Genomic DNA, 19802 nt, shown 5'->3' on the forward strand with positions numbered 1-19802 from the left:
TTAATAACTAATTATTATCTTTAATACACATACAGTATGTATTAGTCTCAAATAGTAAGACTCTGTTCTTATACAGTCATCCTCTCCTCTCTGGCAAAGTGATTGCAAGAGCACTCTCGAGCTAATTAATTAATCGATTAATTTACGCGCAGATGCTCCTTGCTGAAAGTTTCGACCGATCGATTAATCAATTCGCTGGCTCTTGCGTATTGCTTTCATAGTCTCGCATTCAGGGCTAATTATACGGCCACAAAATATGTACAAGTATTCACACTCACTCGCTCGTCGCGTTTCTAAATTACAATAGGGTGCGTCAAAACGATTTTACAAAAAAGTGTACAATGTCTGTGTAACGTATGGATATGTATCGATTACATTTTTCGTCAAAAGCGGTATATTCGAATATAAATAAGAGTTATTTAATCGAATCAAACTTCTTTTTAATAAATCTTACAAAGGGGCAAGAAAACTGTCAGTTGATAGAGATCGTCAGGATTTCGAGTCGTTAAATATTAGATAAGGACGTTCTCCAATTTTTCTTCTTGGCCTCTGAAAAATCTCTCGTTAATTAATTCCCGTAATTACTCTCCATCGTTTCACTCGTTAAATTTAAAAACACTCTTTTCGTGTCGTTGATATCATTTTTAAAAACCAATCATTCTTTATACAAGTCTTCCCGAGATAATTAAACTTGTCAAGTCTTTCACGAAAAGGCACAGCGGTAAATTGCTGATTATATGCATTCATAGTGGACGTAAATATGAAAACTACATGCTAAACTTATGAAAAAATAGTGCACTTATGCAAAATAAAATATTAATATTATTATGATTCTGCATACATTTGATGTGTTTTCTTTGACACCAAACAAGGATTATTAGGTAGGAATGTACAACCTTAAACAGCTATCAAAGGTAATCGTTAGTTCATCGTAAACTTATTTCGACATATGCATTAATTCTTAAATGTTAACTAGTCTACACCTAATCACCGAATTTTAAAAACTGATTCAAGCATTATCCTTTTTTAGTATTTCATACTAAACCAACCCATTTATGCCTTGCGTTCTACATTATAATCTACTTCTAAAAAAATATTCATAAAAAATTTTTCTTTATATCCACATGGAGTATTTGTGAATAAAGGTATCAGTACTATTAATGTATTCACATACACGTTAATATCACACTTGTCCAAATGCTGAATTTACCATAATTCGTTAGACTATAATTATATTAAATATATTTATGGAATTAAGCTCTTATCCCAACGATTATTTACCCAAATGTTAAAATTTGTTCTCCTCGCATAATCCCAAGTTTTTGCTTCAGGCATAAATGGGTCGAGAATCGATACAACACTCTTTCCATTTATTTGTTCATTTGTGGCATCCTTTGAACGAAACACATGCGACTAATAACCTCGAAAATAAACGCATGCCAAAGCCATTGTTCCGAAATCTCTAACCGGGGCAAGATTTCCCATCCAGACAATGAAGCTCGCAGACAAATTGTTCAATTATCGCTCGAGGTTTCCAGGCGTAGGTCGCCTGTCTATGGAACATTATGGAGACGTTTTGCTGGCATTTCGTGCCTAAAGACACGCCGATGTTCAACTACACTTTGTCGTTATATACAAGATGGAGCGTTTAAAACAGGTCAGCCGTGCAGCCAGGCTTATTTCTAAAAATAGACAGGATGTTTGAGGGAGAATTGTCTAATTTCATAGTGAACACTGTGTGGTAATAATATTTTCTTTTGTTTAAGGGAGATGTATCAAGGTCATTAATTTGTCCCTAATATCGTATATATCCTCTTAATTTTTCTTTAATATGGGAAAAAATAAAGAATGAATCTTCTTTTCCTAGATTATGCGTTATTTATTACAAACGGTTCTCCTCAATTTATTCTGGCTTCGACCAGAATAATTGAAAACACGGATCCAATGGTCTCCACGATTTTCGATTTTCAGAAGAAAAACGACACGGATACCTTATACATCTAAAACCAAGAAACTTTAGCCTCGAATATTCTTTCTTATCCTTATAAATAAACGAGGTATACAGGTGACCTATTTCAAGTGCTCTACCCTGTATACGTTCCTCTACGTTCCAGATCAATGGGCAAATCTTCTCGACGGATCTTTTTTATAAGGCAGAGACAATTAAATAAACCAATTTGGATCACTCGCGGAGTGATAGGTCAGCGATCTGCAACGAACGATAAAACTTGAAAACGAATGCTTGATATCAACGTGCTTTTTAATCCTTGGGACCGGCAACGTCAGCGTAAGTATACAGGGTGTATCACCAACGTCGAACATCTGAGATATCGCTACTATTTTAGACAGTGGAACAAAGTTCGTTCAGGATTGTTTGATTATCGCAAATCCTAAGAAGCGTTTCATTCTAAAATTATTGTAAAATAGTATTTAAAAGATTCTTCGTGGTGTAGAATATTTACGCTAACGTAACTTTTCATATCTAATATGAAATGCAAATCTACAAAAAATGAATAAACTATAACATTGTTTATTTCGTGTATGTTAAATCGTTTTCTACCTAATAGGGTCGTAATGTAATGATACTGACACCACACCAACTGAGGGTTAAGCACTCTAAACACTAACTTAAAACTTGAATATCTCAGAACTTATTATATTTACAATACGTGTGCTCTGATTCTTTTTCCCTCAGAATTCATTACTCTACTGAATTATAAGATAAGATAAAGATCCTTGTAATATGTCATCACTATACTACAATATACCTTTATACATGTAAAGCAAGTATTTATCTCACAACAAATTCTTATACTTTAAATGAATGTATCGCAACGAAACACATATATACTTCACTAATATCTGAATTAAGTCGACTTTGAAATACCTTTGTCTGCTACTTCAATTTCTGCCTAATATTTATGATAGCAGAGATATTCAGATCGAACAAAGCTGGTTACTCACCCTGTACTGGAACGATACCCGATAATAGGAACATTGGCCGTTGAAAACATTGACGACACAAACTGTAATAATACTACAACAGGACAGATTCGTATACCAAGAATTAACATTCAAACAACTTCAGACCTCATCAAAAACCCGTCTCCATCTATATTATTGTAAGAATGGAGGAGCAACGAATATTCAGGATGGGGAGGGTAAAATACAAATGGCAAAATCATCGTTGGAGATTCTCTGTTTCAAACGTCTCCAATCAAATCGATTCAGACTTCGATAGAGTACGTATACTTCCAAGGCTGTCAGATAAACTGGGACTTCTTTTACTATATCTGTTGCTGTACAAAATGAATTCTGTGGTTCAGGGTGCAAGATCTTCATTGAAATAAGGAACATGATTATATTGCGATACACCAAGAACTGAACGATTTGTCAGAAAGAATTGCGCGTTTGGGACATTTTAACGAGACTCTGTCCGCGGTATGCTAGCTAAGATCTCGAGAATCCCCCACACCAACTCTTCTCATTTACTCAATTCCCAATCATCAACAAATATTCAAAGTAAAAGGATGCTGATAGAGTCCTTGGTGGAGTTTCTTCAAATATTTTCTCCACCTTGAACGATTTCCCCAGAAAGAATTGCGCGTCCGAGCCATTTTAACGAGACTTTCTCTGCAGTATGCTCGCTAAGATCTCGAGAATCCCCCACACCGACTCTTTTCATTTACCCAATTCCCAATCGTCTCTCGCAAGCCTCCACCGACACCCTCGTACACAGAAACGAATATTCGAAATAAGCAGATAAAGTACCGGGGAGAATCTTCGATGGAGACTCGCCGAATATTCTTTCGCAGTGCACGTTGCAAGCCCTCGATACGGATAAGGTAAAACAGTCACGTTCGACTGAAAACATGGAGCACGTCCGCTTCAGGGTTTCCTCTCGTTTGCGGTCTCCTCGAGGTCTGGGTCCTCGTTGATGATGGAGATGTCGCGAATGGAGGGTCTGCGCGCCTTCCATGCCTCTGGAGGCGCGACCGGCGTTGTTGTCTTCGTCAGGAGCTTAGGCCCCGACAGGGTGATAATTATGGCACCTGCGGGGGCGGTGAGCAGGATGGATAGCACGCACATGGTCACCACCGTTTCCGCGTACATCATCTGGACGGGGTCGTTGGGGTCGACCTTGTCCAACGTGGTCGGCGCCAGGGCAGCTTGGACGGTGGCCTTGGCCATGCAGGCGAAGGCGATGAAAATCTTCTCTTTCAGGTTCAGCTTCGAACGAATTCCAACGAGAATGGTCGTTCCTATACGGATGATGATGGCAGTTAGCAGACAGCCAATGGCTAGATAGACGGTTCTTCCATCTAACTCGTCGATTTTGATCTGGGCGCCCGTCACGGCGAACAGGATCGGCTCGAAGATCATCCAGAATATCTCGAAGGCGGTTGCCACTGGGTTCTGCAACAGAGGATTGCTGTGGTTAGGGATGGTTGAAGCTTCTGGCCAGGTGCAATTGAAAATATACTTTGTACAATATTATTATTGTACAATTATTGTACCGACAATATATAGAATATAAGTCCATATATTTAAACAGATTTTTAAATAAATTAGTAATGCGCATATATTATTACTACAGTTTCATAGTTTAATGGATGCTTGGGTAAGATCTGTCGTAAATGTATTTCTATTTAATTATCGAACAAAATATTTCACGTGCACAGGTGCGGTCGTTGACTTCGAATTTTGTCGAGAATTTACGATGTCCAAGTTTTCGAGTTTTCGATATTCGATCGACAGGTACTGTGCCATTTGCTACCAGACAAACACACTACACGGACAGCCCACTGGGGACTAATCCTCTTATGCGACACTATTGCCGTTGTAGCGGTGACATGGTCTAAGCGTGCAACGATCGTATCGTGAAAAATGGGAAAAACAGAAAAGTTCACGTAGAACGACGATAGCTTATACGGAAATCCTTTTTTTCAGAATATCATCCAGCGTACGTGTAACTTCTGTCGAAAATTGTTGACAGTTCTACTTCTCTATAACAAAATCAATAATGAAAATAAATATAAATAATGCTTGTGCCTGTATTAACTTTCCTTAAAATTAATCAGAATAAAAATTGCTCGACAGTGCTTCGATTGATAATTAAAGTCTCGTATTGCAGACACTAGGCTTCGAATCTGTTACAAGTTACGCTCCTAGGCTGTATCACGCGATACAATCACCTCACTCAGGGTGGTGTCATTATTCTTCATCCCCTCGCCGCTGACACCTCACCAACCAGTTATAAGAGGCCGTCAATATCATTAATATCTCACCGTAGATATTGCCTTACTTAATAACCCCGACTTAACGACCTCACTTTTTCTCGTTGTAAATCAACACCACTAATATCGCCACTAACGCAGTGGCGCCTTCCTCGTGTCGCCTCGAAGCATTAAAACAAGTAAATGAGCCCTCAATAACGAATATCGTCCATCGAGAGGATTATCGAAGTTAACCGTACCTCGTAACAGTAACGATCTTTGCTAGAAGTTCACCCATAATAATTTACGAATAATACAGGTACGCCAAGTTTGAATGTTTGAAGAGCGTTAAGAGGAGTGCTTGAATTCTTGTTGTTGTCTAATGCTGTAAGTTAAAATTTTAAAGTCGTATTTATCACCAGAATTAATATGTGATCCATAGATATAAATTTTATTTACTATATACCGTGATAGCATTAAAAATCTTTTAGTTGGTACTGATAACATAAAGGTGAGTTATATTATCTACCCTATACCGATACATTATATCGTTTATTACGTTGTATATTGTGAACACAGTGTGGCTGGCATCACCTACATGCCACTATAATCGACAATCATAAATTGCTACGAAAGGGGACAATAATGTCATCATAAATATTATTGAACGTATCGTAATTACTGCTCAGTAATTACCGGTTAATTGTTTGCACTCATACTGCGTTCCGAGTCGAACAAACGACCAATCGATGCCGAGCTTGGGTAGATTATTTAATTCATTTTAAGAACAATGCATCTACTACATATCAGATATCTTTTTCTAAACCTAATTTAAACCATCCCATACATTTATCCACATTACTACATATAACAGATACGAGTCTACCTACGTCCCATAATCTATGTCTAGAGTTAACATACAAGTTAACTATAACACACCATCCCGAATACTTCACCGAACCTCCCAGGATTCAGTAACCCACCGCCATTCCAAGAGGACAGTCCGAATCAAGCTCGAACCCCGAAATCGACGGAGTCGACTGTTTGGAAACCGAAATATAATTCTACCCCAAGATAAGAGCGGGTCCCCACAACATCGTGTGTCCGCATTAAGCTCAGACACAATCCCAAGCGCCGGCTGATTTCACGTAATTGAATTGCATCGCTTCTACGGTCGACATGCATTAATTAACGCGACCCGATCGAATAAGTTAATTAGAGGTTGCAAGTTCTTTCCGTTTCCGCCGAATCGTGAGTTTCTTTCTGCTCCTTCCCCCTCCCCCCTCCCCCGTTCCTTTTCCCCTTTGACCATGAAAACCCAGCCGAATGCGCCGCCCAGCCAGCCTTTCGCTCCTTTCCATTTTCTTTTTTCTTTTTTTACCCCTCTGTCTTACCGGGAGCACTTCCGCGAGCGCTTTCAGTGCGACCTGTAACCGGAGCAACCCTCGGTATTTCGCATAATTAATGAAATCGATCGTCGTTCGAGGAAGGAGAACTTCATTATATAACCTCCACTACTTAATTACGAACCGCTCCCATTCTCTGTCGATCGTGCCCGCTTTGCCTCTCGCGTTCTGGCCGGCTTCTAACTGTCCTCGTCAACTCTTGCGCTTATGCGCAGATGCGTTATCGTGTAAAATTGCTTATTTACCGATCTTCTAGCAAAAGAGGAATCCTCCCCCCTCCCGAGTTTCCTCTCTGTTAATTACACGCGAGGCGAGCGTGGACACACGAAACGACGCGATCGCGAGCTGTGATTTTATCTCCTAGATTTAGATTGGAATATATTTTTCTACATTCCCTTCTATTTGATTTGTACCACTGGAAAATTGATTCAAAATTATTACGTTTTCCTAAAATTGGGACTGTTAAAAATGTGTCTCGAGAATATTAAGAGCGAGTTCGTAAAATTGCCAGAGATATGGACGTTTGAAAGTTTAGTAGCTATAAAGTTTATACCGGCTTGCTCTTAACCTTTTTCCTGTTTTCTGGGCCATGGGTGCACTTTGAATCAGTATTACGTCGACATCTGCAATTCTTTTAACGATGAATTGATTTTCAAAGATAAATTTTTCGATCCATGTGATTTTGAGAGAATGTTCAAATTAGGTTCATTCTACGAAAATTAACCTGAACGAAAATGTGACATATTTCTATATAAATGCGAGTAATTGAATTAATCGAACATGTTCAATTAATATTCGTAACGCTAATTGAATTTGGTTAAATATCGTAGTCGGCAATTTTGCTAAAGCCAAACAAAGGAAATGTCGCACAATGGGTATTGCAAAATCAATCAAAGTTGGAATTTCCAAGTCGTACGAGACAAATTACCATCTACAGCGTTAATTACTTTCGCATTATTAATCTGTGGATATTATTCATAATAATACCTACAGACAAACATAATATCGACCAATTAACTTGCTACACGAGATATTAATTAATTTCCGATCTCCTATGATCAAAAGAATGAAGATTAATGTAAAAATTTCAAACGTCAAATTACGGAAGCACAAACCTAAAATATTTGACCAATAAAGTGGTCAAATATTTGGAATGTTAATTGCTTTCCCTTAAGTATGCTAAAAATTCAGCTGCTTCGTAATTCTAACGAAGCGCGTTTTGCTAGTTTTAGTGAAATGAAACCGAGCACACTGAAAATCTGAATTAAAATTTCAAATATCAACATAAAACTAATGTATTCTCTCCACTAAAATTTAACGTGGTAACCTCTTTCATTCGGATACGTCCAAAAATTTGCTTCCCTCGTAACACCACTTTCCGCTAAACTTAATAATCGTGAAATGGAGAGAGTAGCTCACTAAAAATATAACAGACATAAAAACAGTTCATCGAATGTACCTTATACTCTCGAGTGACGGTACAGAACGAATAGACTGGCTCCACTGAAATTTAGAATGTTAATTTCTATTTAAATATCTAGAAATGATCAAGTATAAAATTATTTCTCCCTTTATTTAAACTTTTAAATAACGAATAACTTCTTGTTTAAATAATTACTCAAATCAAAATTCTTCTACTTGAGAGCCAGTTTTGTTATAAAGAGTGTTCCTTCGAGGCTTACTTATTCATGGTTCTGATACAAATTTTAAAAGCGTACATTCTTTTAAGTTAAACTTTTTAATCAGTTTCAAGGCATCGTTTATGATTTTTTGCAGCTGACGTACTTGACACGAACTTTTTAAATTTGGTACATTTATTTATAAAGATGGATACAAGATTCTATTAAATTTACATCCGTCTTGTTGAATGCGTTTCGAAGTTAATGAAAACTGATTTCGTTCTATTCATTATGAATGTGATTATAGTATGAACTAAGGTTATAACTTTGACAATTTGGAAATTTGATCGACCCATTTACTGGCAGGCAAATTTAAAGCGTTTTGCCTTGGCCGCCAAGATTCGATACAAATGCGTAATCTATTTACCTAAAATAAAAGGGTACTCCATAACTGAAATATATTGTTTTGAATAATGCAGAGACGTTTCCCCAAGATTTCCTTCAAAAAGCCTCACTCTTATCAGCACTAGGATTAAGTTAAAAGAAACCGAAACTCTTCTTTATCCTCCAGATTGCATGGGATCCTAATTAAAGGAAACCAGACCGCTAATCCTGCCACGGTCGTTCTTACACTTCCGCCCATTAGCCTTGGAAACGAGGTGCGCGAGGCTATGCAACATCGATTCGTAACGAGCGCAAGAAGCCGAATTTTAGTAGACCCTGAATAATATTTCGACATGTCGAACTATAAACTAAGTACAGCTTGCGAGCATGCAAAACTAACTAACTATATATACATATATATTCTTTGAAACAGTAAGACAGTCCCGCCTCCATCATAAACTCGGTTGCATTCGGTGCCCTGAATACTCGGTGGTGTACCTAGCGGCGCATCCAGGCCAAACACCTGTGCCACAAGGAAACACATTTGCACAGCGGAAGGTGCATTCGCTCAGAACAGAATTTAACAACGCTGTATAAAATAAAGGACGGGAAACGCGTTTCGGTGACCCCCTTTTAAAGAGATTTATTTCATTTTTCGCGGGAATGTCCGAAAAAAATAAAGCAATCCGGTGGGGCTGAAAGTTTTAATTAGACCAGAGGAACAAGTTGACACTGTTTCGTTTCGATACTCCCTCGTTAGGAAGACTAACAGACTTTGGAAGGATAACCAATTACTGTTCGTGGCACTCGCATGTTTGCGCGGGGAGTTTTCACCCACACTGTCGACCGATCGCGATCGACGCCACTTTCGAATAATTTTGAGAATTTGCTATACAGGTGATTTTGGTGCGGCTGATCCTTAATCCGAATACAAAATTTAGAAATTCGATATGAATTAAAATTACTCCCCCTCTACCTCCATATCTGTTGTCCGATCGCTCCAAATCTCGTTCTTGAACACCCTCCAATAGCTTCGTTCAGATCATCGCGGAATTAACCACCGGGTGAAATTGTCCGTGTTTGTCCCGTACGTGTCCAAATTGGATACCCCAACGCGATTTCCCAATGCGAACGCCGTCGAACGCTCGCAAGATTAACATATTTAGCTCGATGCGCTGGAAAGCGGGAGGTAGGGAGGAGGGGGAGGGTTTGTGGTGTTCCTCCCCGTGCGCGGAAGTTGAAGGGAATTCGTCAAACTCCGAAAACGGATCTTGGCTGCGTAAAGGGTGAGGCGAATTTGAATACAATCGTCTATCCGCGTTCCTCGCGTTGACGACGGATGCACGGACCGATGACCCCCTCCCTAGCCCCCTCGCCGTTGCTTTTAGCGACCACGTAAATGGAGGTAAACTTAGTTTGCGGTAGTTACTCGTTGAGTTTGAGATAAGGGAAGGAAAGGGGCTACCCGTCCCCGGTTGTAACTTGTAGCGCAACGGTAACTGCAACGACTAACGTCCTTCCTCCGCCATTTCCTGTCGGACATTCCGCCAGCTTGGCCCCCGCGGCTCGTCAGCTATTTTTTCCACGCAAATAGACAATTTATCCGGTCGGATCCGATCGGATTTCTGCGTACGTCGAGGAAGACGCGACGCAGACTGTTTTTCCTACGGATTTCTTCGGAGTTTGCCCGCGACGAGTCGAGCGTTTAACGCTGTGGGCTTGTTTGAAGAGGGGCCACCCAGAGAGGTAGAACCGCGGGGAGACAAATATATTGCGCGGATATTTGCATCGTTTTGTTTACGTTTCCTGCGAGGAAGCTTCCTTTTTGAAGTTATTACACGAGGGGTTGAGAATCGTGCCACGGGTAGGTAAAAATAAAAAAGAAGATAGGGGAAGCGTGATAAGCTGATGAAAAATTGGCGAGATCGAGATTAACTTGTTATTTATCAGATTTGTCATTCGGAACATTCTTGTTTGTTAAGATCAAAACGAGTGCTTCTTATGCGTACCACTGTTTCTTTGGAAATAGTATGGAGCGGGTCGATGTGTTTCTAATTCCTTATTCCAATCATTTTCAGTGTGAATTTTAAAGGAAATGTTGCTAATCCAGTTTTTAAATTTTCAAACTAGTTTCACGAGGATGTATAACAACTACTCTTTTAAGAGCACGGAATTCCCAGCTGCAAGGAGATGGACGTTACGCTCTGGATTAGACCAACTCTCTTCGTGCACTCTCTTTTAAAACGTAACACGATCATCCCTATTCTCGCATTTCACCGTTCAAGCAGCCCTGTTCTTGCATTTCGGTCCAACTCAAAAACGTCCAAGGCCATTTGTCCTTTCATCAGAGTTTACACCCCCTGCAACGTAACAGGAGCGAGAGAGAAAAGGATAGAGAAAAAGCAGTGGAGACACGAGGGTCGTTCTTTGATCTGTACGGTAGACTCTAATTAAATCCGAAAAGTCACGGTTCTCCGATGGTGTACCGGCGCTGGTAGCCCGCAATTAACCCACGAAACCACCGAAATGGACGAGCGTTCCCCGAAGAAAAAAGTAAAACAAAAACAATCGAAAATTTCAGCCACTCCCGAGGGACTCAAGTTTTTCAATCAAGTTTCTATCAGCAGCAATTTCGGCAGCTACCCACGGAAACGCGTTAAACTTTGGCCACGATATCGACCGGAAAATGGAATCCTAGCGAGGCAGGGGATTTGCTTATTCTATACGCTTATTAAACATTCACGTTCCGTGCTATCCTAATTTCGATAGCATCCCGAGCTTTTAGCGCTATGGCGTCGCTTCACGTCAAACGGGAGGCACAGCTTGTGTGCTTGATTCCGCGGCGTGATCGAATCTGTGTTAGATCGAATTGATTAACTTACCGAACACGGCTTTTCACGGTTGAAATGCTTTTTATCTGTAAGGATAGCGTGTATGCAAATGGTATTCATATGCTTGGAGCATTTGAGTGTTTACTAGAGATAGAAATTGTTTCTGTGGCTTTGTGTTCGATTATTTGTAAGTGATTAATTTATCGTTATAAGTCGCATATAAGCACCATAAAATTCAGGAGTCCACAGTTCGTCGCATTCGAAACACCCGACATTATAAATCACGCAAACCCGAGGAGATATATCTACTGCGCTCGTAGAAGTCCGTTATTCCATAAATATTGTTTCGGCACGCACCGAATACAACCACAAATTTTCGTCGGCTGTTTTCCGAGCAGCTCATCCGAATCATGAGAAAACACCAGCCAATTATCCGCGCACGCAAATTGCTTATTGATACCGTGGATCACGTGAACGCCTTTAACGATTCGGCGTCCCGGCGAACAATATCGGCAGGATTGCCGTCGCAGTGATATATATATAAAGGATCACGTAGCTCATGATACGGGGATCGTGCGGAATTAAATTAAATAAATCAACACGGAGGAAGATACGTTACGTAATCTGGATTGCAGGTAAACAGCGACAGTAAATATCGGAGGGCGGTGAGCGACGTGCGAATTTCAGCTATTTCGAACGCGCACGCGAGCCATCGGTATATTTCCATATTCCAATACCGAGACGGAGGATTGGAGACGCGTTAAGGTTGCGTGGCGTTACATTCGAAGCGATTCTCCATCAATAGCGACATAGCGCGACTGTTCGCGTTCGATTGTGCTCCAACCACGCTAGACACTGGCTGAATCCTATTTGAATCGTCGATGACGAATACATAAGAATTAATTTGCAATGTTTTTTCCATTGGGCAGTAGTTTGGATAAGTTTTCATTGGTTCGGTGCGAAGTATTGTTTATACTCTATTACTGGGTAAATTAATATTTCTTTGAGGGATGTTAATGTGCCTCCTCGGTCGTAATTTAAAAATTGTCGTTTAAGATTTGATGAGAATTCAACGAACCTATTCCTACTTCGGGTGTCATGCTCCTTTTATCGATAACCAGCAGCAGAATCATTTTGCCTGGAAATTTTGATGGGTTTCAATTTACACTAGTACGTCGTAAACTAGCGCCAGAACAATAAAACTGAAAGAGGGGCAAGAGGGGACAGGCTCGCCACGATAAATGCGACATGGAAGTAACGACTGCCTTTCGCGAGTATTTCATAAACAAATACGAGTATTCGAAACGATCACTAAATCCTGTTACAGTCGATAAGAGAGTAATAGTTGGCGTAGAGTAGATTATTTTTCACTGCAATAACTGAATAAAGCAAATGGGGTGTATTGTTTTTCATTTAAATCTCTCGTTACAAGTTCGTGGATATTTATGCATTGACGACAAATATAAAATAGTGTGTATGAAGATACGAGTTACGATTTGTTCTATCTTAATATTCAGGAACAATATATCCCTTTTGTTGTTTTGCACGGAATATGAGGTGTCTCGAAAAAGACGATGCAACATGGAAAAATCAATTTTCGAGTCCGGAGATTGATCTGGATGCTACGAATCCATAAACGATATATAAAACTAGAATCGAATTACGATATATAAAACTAGAATCGAATTTCGATATCGATCGTCACCGCGACATGGGATACGTGCTAAGTCTCGAAGTCGAAGGATTTATGAGTAAACAGCGGTAAATATTAACACGTCCGGTGTTATGAGACTACCAGTAACCGGCGACGTACTTTTCGTTCGAGTTATGGGGGTCAACGATAAGAGACAGGGTGCTTTTCACTCAGTGCAGCCGGTTTATTGGAACTAAAACGCTGCGGGAAAATGGCGACAGCCTGTCATCCGGAACGCTTTTCGTAGTAGCAGTAAATAAACGAAAGGAGGATACCGTTGACGGAAATTCAACGTCTTCGTAATTAGCCTTTCTAAATTGTCTAAATCTATGTGACTCGTTTCTGTTTTTAAATCGAAGTACAGATATAGCGAAGAGCGCAATAACCTCACTGATAGTAAATTTATTCACAAAGAGTCTAATCGATAACAATAACGAGAAATAGACAAATATTTCTAAGCAAGCAAACATTCAACGTCCATTCAATCCTCCACGTTTATTTGCTATGTTTTGCTAAACAAACTCTGCAAATTTAATTAGGCTAGCCAGACTAATATATCATCATTTATCGTGTATTTAGCACGAAACAAGAGATTTCACTTTCACAGGTACAGTAATCTAATCAGCGAGTAGTCGTGCTGCGCATTCGAATAATCATTGATATCCAGGGGGAGAATATATATAACACCACACGGGGGATGACATTTCGAGCGTATAAAATGCTGTTAATTAGCGACGGGAATAAACATACACGGGGAACGTTCATTCGCTAGAAATGGCAGATTACTATCCCGTTTGCCCACTTCCGCGATTCCTGGCGCGTTCGTAACATTATTACGTTTTACGTCATTAACAAGTATCCGGTGAATCTGATTTGTCAGCAACAGAAACAACGGAGTGCAAAATAACAATGGGACGCGGTTTACTCTCAATTACGAATTAAAAATTAATATTGTCGATGCAGTCGTTACTTTAATACACCGCGATATCATTTCTAGTTTACAATTGAACCGTTTACCATGTGTTCATAATTCATTTCTGAACATTCTAAACACAATGTTAAGCCTACCTGCAACATTATTCGATCGACACATAAAACGTTGAGAATAGAACGATTCTAAGCAACAAGGGTGACATGGAACTCGTAAGAAAGACAATAGGAGACAATGATATATCTCTCCAGTTACCCAGTTTGCCTTCCTCGTATCCAAGTCCTGAAACAAGACGGTTGCAAAATGCTGACTTAGACGTAATTTAACGCAACACTGAGGCCACGTTAGACGTTTTGCCTCTGCAGGTGGTTACGAAGTGGGTATTGTCGTTTCGAAACTAAAGGTTGTCGCGGTAGAGAAGGACTAACAATAAGATCGAAGCTTGTTGCGGTATAAGTAAAGTTAGAGAGCGAAGCTTGAAATTCTAGTCGAGTCTTGAATTCTGATCATAATGGCAGACATGCGGAATTCTCCAATTGTTGCTCGTTATTCCCTTAGAGGGGACATTTAGATTAGATTCGATTGATTTCTCTCTCAAAATGTAAATAAAACATTAATTGTTAAGATAAGGTATTATCACACAGTATATCGTGAAATAATTAATGAGCCGTAATTTTAGGTGAGTGCTGCGGTAGATAAGTTCTAAATAATTTACTAGCATACTAATCAGATTACCGCGATCCTTCGTTCAATAATCTAGTGACATTAAATTCAACGACACGACGTTAATTACTAATTCACATGTAATTATAATTTTACACTGCGAATGTTTGCAAAGTACAAGTAAAACGTACAAAGCATATCACGAACATCGCTAGTTTCGTTTAAAGCCATTTCATCGACTGTTTAACTGAAATAATTTAATTTCAGGATTAATAACACTTGTAACATATTGCCTCATTCTGTACTTATTTTACCAAGATTCTCCTTATAATTTCATTTAGGAAATTCCAACCCCTTAGGATTATTTTACGTTACAGCCAGCATCCCAAATGAAGCACTCGACGTGGAAACACCGAGGTTCCCTTAATCAACGTTCCTATGTCAATTTAAATAATTTTGCACTTTCCGCGCGCACACGTCGTCGCTCAAGGATTAAAGAGTCACTCCGTTGAATTTATCATCGCACAGGTGGAAATGTACTTACGTCGTCGACTTCCCAGCCCTGTTTCTGCCAGAAGTAGCAGCTGATAAAGGCGGCCGCAACCACTGCCAAGGGTCCGGCGCCCCCGAGCTCGATCGCCTCGCTTCCAAACACCGCCAGCAGTCCACCTCCTAATAACATCAGTACTCTCATGGGCACCATGAACGGCTGAAACGTTACGAATTGAACGATCGATTAGATCGGGTTATGACCACGATCGCTAAACCGTGGCTCAACCTTATTGAAACGCTGACTAACGATTCCTGTGGATTAACCCTCTAATGGTCCCGTGTGACTTTCAGGTCCAATGCTAATATATCGACATTTTACAAAATAATTTTAGTTTTTTTCACAAGATGACGTATACGTCTTAATCTAAACTTGAAATACCAAAGTAAATGCCTTGCAAGTTGTTTGCAGAAAAAAATTGTATCGAGTTGATCTTGAAAGTGGGGTGAGTCAGCTTCGTGACAAGAACGAATTAAAACTGAATCTTACTGCAAATCAAGGTGAAACTTATTTTTTTAATCAACGCTCAATAAATATGGAAAATTTGAACCCTTGATAATTTTAATTTGTCGTCATTCAAGATCTTATAATTTTCAATTTGAAACGTTCTCGAATCTATTTTGTGCCGCATAATGAATTCTGAATATCTCTGCGCGCCACCAATGCGAAGTAGTAATATTATGCAAGTATGATTTGCATGGAACACACTTGTCGCCATATTAGAGTCCTAAAAGGTATTCTCACGGCGCAAAGAATGAAATTACTTCACAAAATGAACGAAGCTGAATTAAATATACATAGAATTTTTTCCTTGAATAATCGTCGATTAGGTTCTTACGGTTCTGAAAGCATATGTTCAAATCGAAAGTGTCCAAGGAAGAAAAGTTTCACAATGATTTATCGTCACGTACTACTAACTCAAATTCCTGACAGCTGCAGGAAATGTAGAAAAAGGGAAACCCTCCATTAATTCTAATATTGTCAGTTCCACTTGATGTACTACTTCTCCAAACATAAATTACCTTAATCTGATAAAAAGCGTAAGAGATCCTTGGAGATAGATAAAGCACCGTTTAATGACCCGATAGAATATCATGAAAGAAGCAGCCATTTATTGGCTCAAGTTTATCGAAGTTGTAGGAAAATATTAATTAAATACGTTCCAGAGAACTCTCTTTAGGTTCTTGCAATTTTATTCAAGATAATTAACGAGTAGAAGAAGAAATAGAAAAAATTGGAAAAATATAGAATTAATAACGAGTGTTTTTGAAATATAATTTTCGATCAAAAATAACATTACGTGGAAGCTCGAAATTGATAGAAAAAAGGTGATAATACCAAGGATGTTTTCAAATATAAAGCTTTCAGTTGTGACCTAGTTGTAAAAATAAGCGATATATCTGCAAAAACGATTTGCACGAGATCAAAAATAAATCGCCATGAAACGAACGCATTTAATAAGTTCCTGCGAGGCGAATTTCCATTTTCCTGTAAATGGAAACGGATTGCAAGCTCTGCGCGAAGTACATTGCGCTGCCGCGCACACACTTGTACCTGCTCGTTCGATGGAATCGATGGAAACTTGGACAGAGGGAACTTTAAGCAACGTATGTACACAGGAGGAACCAGCAAATACTGTTCCACCTTTCGCCCACCGTGAAATATGAATAAAGAGAGAGGCTAGTAGGATTTTCTGATACGTATCCATCTGGTTTCCTTTCCTTATCAATATTGAAATTTTCATAACATTCAATGTTTCAAAGGGAAACGAGACTATTTCGGTTACTGCTCTCTCTCTGAAGGATTTCCACGTTTATCTGCTGTGTACTCTAGCAGAAAATTAGTCTGCTTTTTATACTCGTAGAATATCCTTTCAAGCAGTTTTCTCTTCGTTTGCAGATTTTAAATTTTAATTGGAAGTTTTTAATACAATATTAAATTAAATACACGGTATTCATTTTTCCCAGTATTATTTTATTCTTTGAAAACTATTTGAAAACGGCTAAAATAAATGGCTGCTATTTGAAAACTATTTGCTTTTAAAAAACTGTTGAAAAGAATAACGTACCGGTGTAAAAAGCACACAGTGAAGTAGACTAATCGTCAGTAACGTGGTTATCTCAATAATTACCAGACTTTCGCTGAAACGGAGCAAATAAATGAACGAATTAACATCCCCATATGGCTCTTGAATATCGACTAATGGTTTTCCATCACAGTCTTTTAAAATCTCATGAAATTTCAACATTCGATACATCGACTTATTTGGTATTCGACGTAGAAGAGTGCTTAATCGCGTGAGTAACCACGACAGGAAATCGGATCGGTTCTGGCCAGAATCGGGGCTCGATTAATCTTGTTTAAAAGAGGTCGAAAGGATCCGCGTCGACAATTAGATTATTCACCTTGACCTCCTCCAAAGTGGTCGTCCTACTCGCAGCCCGTCCTCTTTTCTTCGTCCTTTTGAATTCTTTTCGTTCTGGTCTTGTTTCTCGCTTCATCTCCAGGCAATTTCGTCGGCAACCACGGTAAATCCGCTCGCTTTTAACGAGCGAGTCGTTAAGGGTCAGCCGCACTTTGTGAAACTGCACGGAATAAGATGCTGCTACCTTCCTATCGTTTTCTTTCCCTCTCCTTTCTTTCTCTTCATTCTTCTTCGAAGGGATCGAAGACCCTTCGCAAGATTCTGTTTGAACTTTAATTCAATAACGCTTTGGCGTGATCGTCCCCCGTTTCCACTTGCTACCGCCACACAGTAATAGGAGAGAGAGAGAGAGAGAGAGAGGGGGGGGAGGATACCGAGAGGATTAGATTCCTGATCGATGAAGTTGTAATTAAAAATATCGCGACGATAACGAATTCGCCGAGAACAAAAGGTGGAACCGGATATGGAGAAAGAGGACATAACCGGATGGTATTTCAAGCGTGGGTGGAAAGCCACTGTCTCCAGTTTTCACGGGGTTTCACCGGTTGTTTGGCCTGGACGCCGTTATGAGATTTTCGTGCGCACACAAATCACGCAGACGCGTACGTAACCTGCACGTGTTCGTAGCGATCAGTCGCCACGGTTACACGTGATCCTGCGGCTTCTCCTAAATGCGTCGCGATATTGCCGTAAGTCGCTGAATATTGCGCCCTGACCACGACCGATGCGTACGTGTGCAGTGCGCTGAGTTATAAAGCTTGCCACTGATGTTGGCGATCTGAGAGAAATAATCCGTCTTCCAGCCAGTAAAATTTGTTTAATGGTAATTTTATCGATTGATTCAATTTTCATTGTATTATTTCACCCAAATATGTAATTTTAGTTATAAAATTACGTTTCTCTTGTTAAAAAATATTACATATACAATTTGAAGAAATTTCCATAATTGTCATTGAAGAATTGTTAACGGGAACGTGTAGCAGGGTCCGATCGAATGGGCCAATAAATTCTCCGTGCTTCTAAAACGACTACGGCAGAACAAAAACCAAGAGGGGTCGTATGCATAGAGGATACTTGCGAGAGAAAAACTAAGGCGATAGATATTGGAATCGAATCCTTCTGACTGCGTTTCTTGCCGGGGATCGATTACGAATGGGAAAGAGGGGAAAAACGAAGACAACTCCGTATCGTAAAACTCACACGACGCGGTAGTGATGGAAGTGAGGCGATTCGAATCCCGCCCAACCCGGGATACGAGTCTGCCGAAACTGCTTTCCGAAAACTTATGAAACTCGAGAGAATTTTCGATGGCCTCTGTGGCTTTAAAATTCTGCGAGGTTTCTATACGTAGGAGTGTCAATTATCGAATTTTTAAAGCAAACAAGCTTTAAATATTCAGATGTTTAACTATTTCAAGAGGTCGAAGGCTTACAAGGCATACAAGATTTTAAAGATATTCGAGACAAACAAGGCGTTCGTGACATTCGAGACCTCGAAGCCTTTCAGGACTTCCGAGAATTTACACAATTTTCAGGATTCCCAAACACTGCAGTCTTACAAAGTGTTTCGGAGCTTCTTCAGTCTTCCTCCTTGACTCAAGATCTTACAGGAAATTTGCAATTATAAAGACATTTTCGAGAAATTCTGTATCCTCTCTCGATTCCATCATGATTACTAAATTTTTTGAGTTATTCAAGATGTTTTATTTTCTACACTCTCATATTATATACCTCTATAATATTAGACTTTGTACAAGACCTTACTTCCTAAAAAACAAAATTCCAAACAAAACGAATCCCTACAAAACGACGATAACCTTAGAAAACCCTCAAGAAAGCTGCTTTCACAATGGCACCTACCAAATCCAGCCCTAACTCCTTCCGCAACATCTTCACTGAACAGGGCGTCAAAAGCTTCTCCATTCCAACTTCTCAGAAACTTCCCCCAAAGAAGACTGGAACGACATCCTCGTCAGAATTCAGTCCCAAAGTGACCAAAGTTTTCGAGGGATTCTCATGTTGGAAACAAGCGAGGGGTAATTAATTATCGGATCACAAAACGATCGGACACTCGAGTGGAACAGG

The 19802-nt window shown here is 39.6% G+C and overlaps 1 protein-coding gene across 2 annotated transcripts in view; it reads right to left on the minus strand.

The window, feature by feature from the left end:
- LOC128884636 (sodium/hydrogen exchanger 9B2) overlaps positions 1-19802 on the minus strand; it is a 96266-nt gene continuing 76464 nt past the window's right edge. For both annotated transcript variants that reach the window (XM_054138144.1, XM_054138143.1), the window contains exons 5-6: positions 15288-15452; positions 1-4416 (exon numbers count right to left, since the gene is read on the minus strand). In XM_054138144.1, the coding sequence (XP_053994119.1) occupies positions 3889-4416; positions 15288-15452 (693 nt within the window). In that variant the 3' untranslated portion in view covers positions 1-3888. The remainder of the gene's footprint in view (positions 4417-15287; positions 15453-19802) is intronic.

The sequence above is a fragment of the Hylaeus volcanicus genome, chromosome 1 (genome assembly GCF_026283585.1).
Source record: "Hylaeus volcanicus isolate JK05 chromosome 1, UHH_iyHylVolc1.0_haploid, whole genome shotgun sequence".
NCBI classification, from domain to species: domain Eukaryota; kingdom Metazoa; phylum Arthropoda; class Insecta; order Hymenoptera; family Colletidae; genus Hylaeus; species Hylaeus volcanicus.